The 10,307-nt window shown below is 32.7% G+C and overlaps 2 protein-coding genes across 4 annotated transcripts; both read right to left on the bottom strand.

The window, feature by feature from the left end:
* Window positions 1-2,421: 2,421 nt before the first annotated feature.
* Window positions 2,422-3,857, bottom strand: LOC109789993 (uncharacterized). 3 transcript variants are annotated; one of them, XR_014430533.1, is made up of 4 exons: window positions 3,589-3,857; window positions 3,015-3,147; window positions 2,841-2,937; window positions 2,422-2,723 (listed from the first exon to the last, which is right to left on the bottom strand). XR_014430533.1 is itself a non-coding variant. In XM_020349077.3 (4 exons), exons 1-3 carry the CDS (start codon window positions 3,747-3,749, stop codon window positions 2,888-2,890), a joined length of 351 nt encoding a protein of 116 aa, XP_020204666.1. In that variant the 5' UTR covers window positions 3,750-3,850; the 3' UTR covers window positions 2,422-2,723; window positions 2,841-2,887. The 3 variants fall into 3 exon arrangements, 2 of the variants coding, with proteins under 2 accessions (XP_020204666.1, XP_020204667.1); XM_020349077.3 differs by having other exon boundaries at window positions 2,841-2,944; window positions 3,589-3,850; XM_020349078.3 differs by having other exon boundaries at window positions 2,422-2,937; window positions 3,589-3,856.
* A 1,338-nt stretch (window positions 3,858-5,195) lies between these two features.
* Window positions 5,196-9,407, bottom strand: LOC109789994 (uncharacterized protein At5g41620). Its single transcript, XM_020349079.3, has 3 exons — window positions 8,634-9,407; window positions 7,922-8,047; window positions 5,196-6,973 (listed from the first exon to the last, which is right to left on the bottom strand). Exons 1-3 carry the CDS (start codon window positions 8,967-8,969, stop codon window positions 5,462-5,464), a joined length of 1,974 nt encoding a protein of 657 aa, XP_020204668.1. The 5' UTR covers window positions 8,970-9,407; the 3' UTR covers window positions 5,196-5,461.
* Between the last annotated feature and the right edge of the window lie 900 nt (window positions 9,408-10,307).

Genomic DNA, 10,307 nt, shown 5'->3' with positions numbered 1-10,307 from the left:
GTGCGTTCTGGATAAAACTGTCATTTCTTACTGAAAGCAAATTTAACTGCAAGATCATGTAGCTTCTGTTTATGTACAATTATTTCTGATTTCTTCCATTTATATATATTTTATTCCAAATGGAACAAACATTTTGAATGTGGATACTACAGAGTGCATATGACTGCTAAAACGTTGTAACTGTTGCAGGGCACAAAGAGAGAATGCAAAAACGTTGCCCTAGTCCTCCACACGTAAGCTTAATATTCACATCTCTCGTTCCGAATGCAGTGGCTTTTACTTTAGGTGGCTATTTAATCAAAGTAATTAAGAACAACTTTATTTGTAGTTGCGTATTCAATTTTATAATGGAGCGACAGAGAGAGAAATATAAATTTATGCAATAGGTGCACGTTGCTTTAGCAAAATTTAGCATCTCTAAGAAAACGAACAACTATACCACCACTATCCTTGACATGTGGATTTTTTTTTTCTTAGGTTATACATATGCTGTAACCGGTAAAAGTTCCTCACTCAGAGAAAATCTTATATTAGATGACAAGATTTTGATTCATTCATAGATATGTATAAGCCAAAGTAGTACTGCCAAGCAATAAGATATTTAAGGGCAGTCGTGTTCCGATTGACATAAAGGGTTCAATTGTTTTAAAATAATTTTAAACTAATAAATTTTGAACCATTAAATGTTATTGATGTGGGTCTATAACTACATATTTTACATCACATCATGTGTCACGAAGTGAAAAATTAATGTTGACCTAAACCCATCGGGGCTATTATATTCACTTGATATGTAGCTAAGAACTCGGTCGAATGCAAAAATGTTAACTTGTCCAATACCTGCTTTATTCCCTCTAAATTTTTTATTCCCATACGTAGCACAGGACATTGACCGAATTAGAAACCATGATGTCTAATATGAATTAGGGTATAGACCACTTGTTTTAGCTTGGAAAATTTAAAAAAAAAAAAAAACATTGTTTAATGGATATTGAACAATTTTCTAAACACACACTTAGTTTGATTTATTGTTAAAATCTACCAAACATCCATTTAACAAAGAAGTAACAAATTGTTACTTTCCATTTTGATGCATTGAAAATAAAGAATATTTATTTGTTCATAAATAAATAATTTTTCAAACATGCATTAAATTATGTGTTATAAATTTAGACTTATTTTGTTCTAATATTATTTCGACTTATTAAAATTTTGGATTAAATAGATTTCAAATAGATCATGCATATTTGAACTAAAATATGGTTAAAAATAATCTTTAGACCTTTTAATAATCTTTTGACCTTTTAATATAGTTAGAAATTTTGGATTAAACATGTCTTGAGTGGATCATGTCGAGTTTCAACTATTCAAACTTAAATATAGTTAATAATAATCGTTGAAACTTTTAACTTTTTATATAATTCTAAAAATTTCAAAATAAAAATATATCATAATTATGTAATTTAATAAGTTTTGATTCAAAATGTCAAAGGACTAAACACCCACTTTTTAATTTTCAATTCTTATGATTCAAAGGCCATATTAAAATTATATTTTAATTATAAACCAAAAATCTTACATTAACTATTTAATTTATAGCATTTCATTTTATTATAACATCTTTTGATTTTATATAATACCATTGTTATATAGAATATATATATATATATATATATATATATATATAATAAAATAAAATAAAAGCATATGTTGAATTTTGTTTAGTTTAAACTAAAAGCATATTTCAATTCACATCAATTTTGGTTGAATGTGAATTAATAAAAATAATAATTAATTGTTTTTGCATCAATTTTGATGTGATTCTTTTTTAAACTTAGATCATAGATGTGAAATCAAACATGCACTAGATGTAGATGAATTAATTTTCAGTAGATTTAAAATTTTAAAATCGAAATTACTTGCTTAAATCTATTACCAGCTGAAATTTCAACAACTCACTTGAAATCGCCTAAATTTTTTTTTCAATTTTCCGAGTTTGGTCGGGTTGCAATTTTGTTCCCACCCCTATTCCCACGGATGGCGAGATTGTATCTTGTGTGGTGTTGGAGAGATCACTGAAACTACAAACATAACTAATGCAACGAGCAAAATCCGGATTTTCAAATGGGTGATATATAAATGAGAGATGCAGCAACACGTTCTTTAACTTAATTACTACTAAATTAGGATAGAGTCGTTAAATTGGGATGTACATTCCATTTTAGTTTTCTTTTTTACATTACATTAACGAGTTTTGCAGAACATGATATGGGGCTTATCTTCGTGTATCACATGAATCTTTTCAACTGATGGCTATCAGACGCCAAATCACGTATTAGCACACGAAAAACACATTAGTCCACGTCGGCAATCAAATAATTCAATCGTTGAGTGATTGCAGGGCGAAGGCTACAATTACTGTTATAATTGAAAACGTCAATTTTCAATGTATAACCATAAAAGAACCAAATACTGAGATAAAGAATACACGAGACGAAAATTCAATCAAAATTCAACAGGTAAGAAAGAGACGCTATCCTCCTTAAGAAGAAAAAACAGAAAAGGTGATTTCCTGTCACTTGTAGCAGATATGGATGGAGCCAAAACCCCATCTACAAGACAGATAATTTGAAGGCATCTGAATAGCTTTTTTTCAATCTTCTAATCATTTTGCCTTATTCTCAGTTCTATTGCTTCACACGCTACATCATGCTGCTATAGGTCTTGTTGACAAGAGAACACTATCAATTATTGCAGGGAATCCATAAAGAAAAAGCATAATATATTATCACATGTTAACACTATCTTCCCCAATATCACAACGGGCAAAAAACAGTTACCATGACAAAAGAGGCTATTGTATACTGAATCTCCTATCCAACGTATCTTACACAGGTTCATAGAGGCCTAAGACATGTCCATCAATACATCGCATAGCTGCAACCTGATCACGGGTAAAATCACATCAGACCTTACAAGTCAATAAGTATGAAAGCTAGAATGAATCACAATACCTTCCCATGAACCTCGTATTTTATTGGTCCATCTAGTTCAGCTCCTAACGCCATTAACTTAGTTACTGTGCTGTTTATGTCGGTCACAGTAAATGACAGAAGCGATGAGTACCCCTTCTGTGAGGCTTGGTCACTGTGAAATTAAAATTGAATCACCACTCCATCCAATATTCCACACCAAACATTTCTTTCAATATATATACATTTTGGGCTATCAGTAAAACGTAGAAAAAGAATAGCAAATGAACTGAATATGAAACCAATCATGTCACTGAAGAAAATCACTAATTCAGTACTAATAATGGTCCACTTCATGTAGTCTTAAATGCTAAAAAATGTTGAGATGATTCACAAAAGTGATCCGCGTACAAGATACAAAACTACATAGAAGCGTAAAGCTCGATGATTTCTAATTTTATTTCTCTTTTCATCAGTATATTTGTGTTGGTTCTCGTTATTAATACATTTATGGGGCATATTAAAGTTAATAAAGCATCAGGTACGTAGTGGTCATTGCTAATTGGAATGAACAAATTATCAAACAGGTGGAGGGCATGAGAAAAGGGAAGAGTACTTGGGAGAGTGCATGAGGGCAAGCTTGAGAGAATCAGATTGAAGTTCGGCCCAACGAAGAGTGCAAACGTTGATGGTGAAATCCAAGCCTTCGGAGTAGAAGCGTGCGGCTTTTGGAACATCCCTGTGTAATTGTAATATCCACCTGAACGACGCTGCCATCACGGACGCCGTCTGCGTTTCGCTCTTCTTCGCAGACACACTTCACGCCTCTTCAATTGGATTTCCCTGTTCGGGCCAGCCCAATTTGGCCCATCTATTTTTTCTCGGCACCTCTGAGGTTCATGATATATACACCTCCTTTTTTTTATAAGTACACCTTCTTTTTTTTTATAAGTACACCTCCTTTTAAAAAAAAATAATTAAAATTTTAAAATATTCTTAATTTTTTGCTTTAAATTTTTTAATTTTACATTCACAAAATTTAATTTAGTACTTTTTTTTCACATATCTTTCTTCCTTTTTTCAATTTTTACATGCACTCCCTTATTTTTCCTTCACCCCACCTATTTTAGTAGCATGTGAAAATTGAAAGAGAAAAAAATGTGTGTGAATAAGAAGAAGAAAGTAATAAATTGAAAGTTGAAAGTGTAAAATTAAATTTTTTATAAAAAAAATTATAATATTTTATAATTTTTTTTAGAAAAAGGAGGCGTACTTGTAAAAAGAAGGAGGTGTATATATCATGAGCCATTGACCCAAAACTTGTCCGCGGTTCCTTCAATGGTTCATGATATATGCACCTCATTTTTTCTATAAGTACACCTCTTTTTTTAAAAAATAATTAAAATTTTAAAATATTTTTAATTTTTTTATTTTGTATTTTGTATTTTTGTATTTTTAATTTTTAAATTTTACATCCACAACATTTAATTCAATATTTTTTTTTACACATCTTCTCTCATTTTTTCAATTTTTACATGCACTCCCTTACTTTTCTTTCACCCCACCTATTTTAGTAGTATGTGAAAATTAAAAGAGAAAAAAAAAGTATGTGAAAAAGAAGAAGAAAGTAACAAATTGAAAGTTAAAGGTGTAAAATTAGAAAATTAAAAAAAACTACAATATTTTATAATTTTTTAAAAAATAATAAAGGAGGTGTACTTATAAAAAAAGAAGGTGTATATATCATGAGCCTCCTTCAATTGGCTTGAGACTTGCTTTCTCGTCATAAAGAGAAATTCATAATTAGCATATATTTTGTGTTATTCTTCATAGGAAGATATTCATTGTTTTGTGTTATTCTTATACATATTCACTGCTAATTATTACATGTAAAATTGTTTTAAGAATATATTTATATAATAGTTCTCATAAGTTTAAATATTTAATATGCAACTTGAGTGATCTACTACTGGGAATACAATTTTTAAAAAGATTTTAGTTACGAGCCAATCGCTTATTTTGAACCCAACCCCACAAAAATTAGGATTTTGATCCTCTACAATTTTTAGGAAAACTGCATCCATCTCATCCATTCATTTCATTTCACTACACAATAAATTAATAATTAAATTTTGTTAACTTCAATGCTTAGATTTACAACTGCTCATCCAGCAGTTTTTTCATTCATATCATCATTCTCTTTGTGAGCAATGCCAAGCACGATGAACCAAAATTGTATTTGTTTTTCACTTCTCAAAACTCGATCCGATTCTTGTAGCTACATGATATGACAACATCTACAGTAGTATAGAGAATAAAATCCCAAGGAGAAATATGTTACAGATAAAAAAGTAAAATTTATGAACAAAGCAGAAACATGAAAGGAAGAGACGCGAGGGAAGTGTAATGACCAAACATCATCTGGATGCAAATTCCCCAACAACTTATTACCTACCCGAATTCTCCAACATGTTTATGCTAAACAACCTCTAAAAGGACCCTTTCAAGGCTTTTAATCGCGATCTCTGCCCCTTGGACCTAGCTTCAAGAAGCTTCGCTTTCAAAGTATTACTCTCCTTTGATCCTGAAGGCACTTTAGAAGCCTCCGATATGTCAAGGTCTTGGGATGCGAGTTTTGCCATCCACTGCTTCACAGGGCTTGCTTGATTCCTCCACCCAGCATTGCTGCAGGAAGCCTCACCGTAATTATTTTCAGCATGCATATTGCCACCTTCTGATGCCAAAAGTTGACCTCTTATGAGATTATCAATAATGTGATTTTTATTGGAGCTGTGCAATTCACTGGGGTTATTTTTTCTCTCAGAACCATCATTTTCGTTAATCTCAAAGTGTTCAGACTTTTCAGATATAGTCCCTTCAACAAGCCTAGTATTTGTGGTCTTACCCTGCTCTGCATCAATTGACTGGGACTTCTTATGTGAATCAGATGACATGGCCCATGCTATCTGCTCTTCAAACTTCACTTGCAGGCTAGAAGGGCTACGATGTTTTAACCCTTCTCGTGGTACTGGTTTTTTCTTTGTGTGGTTGGTTTTCAATGTCTCCTCAAAATTTTTGTCATCAGGCTCTTCTTCATGTACCTTAGATCCCTTGTTATTTGGCTTGTTCAACTCAAAACAATTTGAATCACTACCCACAGAATCATCATCATCACCCACCTCTTGAGGTGCACTGACAGCATCATTCAGTGGAACAGATTCCAAGGAATTACGGCGATTTCTTACAGCTATATTTTCTGTACTCCTACTATTTTGTTTAGCTTTAAGGAATGTCTCTATTTCAAGGCTTAGTTTATCGACTATGGACTTATCCAGAAATCCATTCTGAGCTGCTTCCAGCTGCATTTGCATACGTTCGTCCAGCCATGATTCAGATATGTGGAGGATCAATCGATCGTGATCAGCCCTTTGAACCCAATCCTTATCGGACTTGTGTTTCAGAGTATGCACCTCTTGTTCATATTCATTTATTCCCCTGGCAAATTCATCACAGAGGTTCTCTAATAGTTTTCTTCTTGTTCTCTCTTGATCCAATTCTTTTAGAGCGCTAGTCAGAGAGGACTTCAACTCAGAAAAATCCCGAGCTAGCTTCCTGTGTATGCTCTCTGACCGTTTTCTTAATTTCCTCTCATCCTCAAGTTCATTCCTCACAGATTGAACAGCAGCATGGAGTCGATCCTGCTCCTTACTCTTCCGAACCAATTTATCCTCTGCAATTTGCTTCATCAGGTCATCGATCTCATGTCGATCTGCTTGTCTATCTCGAAGCAACTCTTTGATCCGGAAACGAGCATGATCTAGCTCTGATTTTAATGCTTTTATCAGTGAAATGTTGGAAGCATGTTGTTCTTCCAAGCTCCATATTCTGTTTAGCACTTTTAGGAGTTCAGTAGATGTTTTGAGACTATAATGCGGCTCCCCAATCCTTCCCTTAAATTCCAAGGAACTAGTAGGAGTGGCTGCAGGATTATAAGGTGTCATCTGCAACCCATGAAAGGACAACCACAGCATTCAATAAAGTATTGGATATTTATCCACCAATAAACAAGCTGCTACAGTAGAGTAGGAATAAATATTAACTATCTTTTGTACATAACGGACGAAGAATGATGAACTATTACAATACACTTTGGCACAAGAAGCTAGTTCTTGCACTAATCTTTAGAAAAACCGACACTTCAGTGTCGATTTCTTCTGAATAAATTCACATACACAGTGACTCAAACTTTGTAATATGTTCATTCTCTAAGCAAACTTCATGATTTAGTACAATTATTCTATTTATAGATATCATTCTGAAAAATTATTTTGGCAGAAAACCAAACTGCAGCAAATAGCTGTCAATGGTATGCTATTTCCTTATCTCAGAAAAAAGCAGTTGTTGACCAAATTTCTTAGCTCATAATTCAGAGAATCGCTAAGACCTAATCGATCTTGTACATTGCAATTGTGACTACCATGTATCCACATTATATAAGATGTCAAATTGGTTAGGGTCTGCTTGGGCAAACTATTCTAAAAACACTTCAAGGAGAGAAAGATAGAAAGAAAAAATGAAATGAGTTTCCCCATAAATTAAAATTAGCTTGTTCATAAGCAAATTTGTATAAGCTCTCTTCTATTATCTTCTTCAAAATCTTATTTTTAACTCATGCATAAGTTAGTTTTAACTTATGGAGAAACTTGTTTAAATTTTTCTTCCTACTTTTCTCTTACATAAGTATTTTTTTGAGAAATTTATTCAAATAAATCCTAAATTCTGGTATTTAAAATTAAAAAAAAAAAAAAAAAAAAAAAAAAAAAAAAAAACATGTTTACATAGAAGGATATTGTCATGTGCCTTTCCATAGTCAAGTTCTAAAAGTGTTAGCCAGAAGAAAAGGAAAAGAAGGTGGGAAGTTCATGGTCGGGGGCAAGATTCATGCTTACCTCCATGGAACTACCGTAACTCGCAGGAGATAAAGGTTGTAGTGCATGGTTATTTCTCTCATTTGCCCGATGATGCTGCATTAGAGTTGCTGCAACATGCCTCCTCAAACTGCTCGCACTGGCTGGCTGATGAAAAAGAAGAAAAAAAATCAGTTAAAATTAACTAGAAGTGCTGCCTCCATTACAGTGCACGAGTTCACTTTACCATCTAAACATGTCTCAATGCTCATCGACGCAATTAATACTAAGTTAAAATTTTCAATTATAATTACCAAGGAAATATATTATTATTTGATCTTCAACAAACACAGCTTAATAAAAAAAAAATGAAAGCAGGCAGTATACTAATACGACACAATGAAAGAGATGATTCTATCAAATACATACAGAAGGAAAGAGAAACATCAGGCAATTTAGATTCAGCGCAACATAATAAAGAATACATTGGTGACGCTGAAACAACATTTGAGGAATAAATCACTAATAACAACATAGACCACAAGTCAACATATATATTATAAAGAAAAGAAGAAGAAAAAAAAAACTATCAGTATTTGTTAACCTAGCTAGCAGTATACATAAGTCCCAACGCTCTTCAAAAGGATCACTATTCAGTGAGCAGATATGAATAATAAATGATAAATGATAAATAATAAATAATAAATAATAAATAATAAATAATAAATAATAAAAGAGAAAGAAGAATAGGTACCTGATCAAGGGAAGTGGGAGAAGCATCAGCAAGGAAGTTGGAGGTGTCCGGAGCCTTGTCCCTATGGAGGATGTAATGGCGGCGGCGGAGGGTCGGATCGGCGGCGTTATTGGCAGGACGATGCATTTGAAAGAGTTGGTTGAATTCCCAGAGAGCCGCGGCGAGGTTTCTAGCAGAGAGAGAATGGAATTGATGTGCGTAAAACACTGGAGTGCACGGGGCCTTGCTTTTCCCTACCAATACCCCTCGCCTTAACTTTTCTCCCAATTTTTCCTCCTTTTCCGCTTCCCTTTTCATCTTATTTATGCCTCTCTCATCCACCTTTTCTCTTTTCATTTATTATTTTCTTCCCTCCTTTATAATACACGTGCATCGCTAATGTCTCCTCCCTACTCCCTCCCCAATCGCCAACGCCATGCCATCGCCCACTGTTACCACTTACCACTCACCAATTTCTAAAGTTAAATTTCCCAACCACTTTTACCCAGGAGGTAAAATTCTACTATCACTACTAACAAATTTCGTAACCATTGATCAAACTTTATTCTCATTCTCAACGAATTTATTAGCAACACTGCTGTTTCTATTTTGATTTTTCATTAAGATAGTGCGCTCGTTGCTTCTTTTTCTCACTGCCAGATAACATCTTCAACAAGTTGGACTAAAACTCACAAACTCGTTGAAACAACGCTCTCCTATTTACCTACCTCACCGCCTCATTCAACAATTATTATTCATAATTAAGAGCATTTTCTTTTTAGTGTTCCAAGAACATTCTTTAAAACATATATAAAATAATATATCATCACTAATATAATGTCAGTGTAAAATTTTATATTTTTTAAATTATTTTATTTTATTTTTATTTCATTAAATAAGTAGCTGACATAATATTATTTAAAATTTTAATTAGTTATTAATGTAAAAAAAAATTATACTAGTATTGTATAGATGATTAACTTTAAAATAATTCCACCCTTTTTATTTTTCAAGATTAATTAAACTCTTATTTATTCTCTAAAAAACAAAAAACAAAAAAAAATTAATTGCTTTGGTTGCGCTCAACTATTTTTATAAGCTTCTTTTATAATAATTTTATTACTAGTCTAGTCTAAGTCCTCTTGTAAATTATGGGAACGCGATTTGTGTTTTCCTTATAATACCAACGAAGCAAAGCTAAAAGTTAAAAGATATGGATGACTTTACCTCCAAACCAGCTAGGGTATGTCTTGATAACTAAGAAACGAGGTTTGCATGAAAGATCTCTCATTACTGATGAGAAGCAAATGAAAGGTCACCCTAATCTATTACTAAAGGTGTGTGTGTATATGGGTTAGCCTGGTCAATTTAGGCCTATTTGCATTGATCCACAAATTTAATAGGTCAGGTTGGTCCACATTTAAAACAGGCTTTACTTTTTTGTTTTTGGTCCACACCCGCTTCCCACAACACATTAAAGTTAAACTAACTAACCAAACCTGCATATTAAAAGTTAAAAAAATATATAAATTAACTTAAGAAACAAATAAAAAAACATAAACAAGTGTGACTTTTTATTTTCTTTGCGGGTTGATAGTGATACTCGTTGATAATTAATTAAATTTCGTAATATAATAAACATATTAATAAAATACAAAACAAATAATGGTTTGTAGGCCAACCCACTAACAACTA

The sequence above is a fragment of the Cajanus cajan genome, chromosome 11 (assembly GCF_000230855.2).
Source record: "Cajanus cajan strain Asha chromosome 11, NIPB_CcT2T_4, whole genome shotgun sequence".
Taxonomy (NCBI): Eukaryota; Viridiplantae; Streptophyta; class Magnoliopsida; order Fabales; family Fabaceae; genus Cajanus; species Cajanus cajan.
The sequence above is the reverse complement of the archived record's forward strand: the minus strand, read 5'-3'. Positions and strand labels throughout refer to the sequence as shown.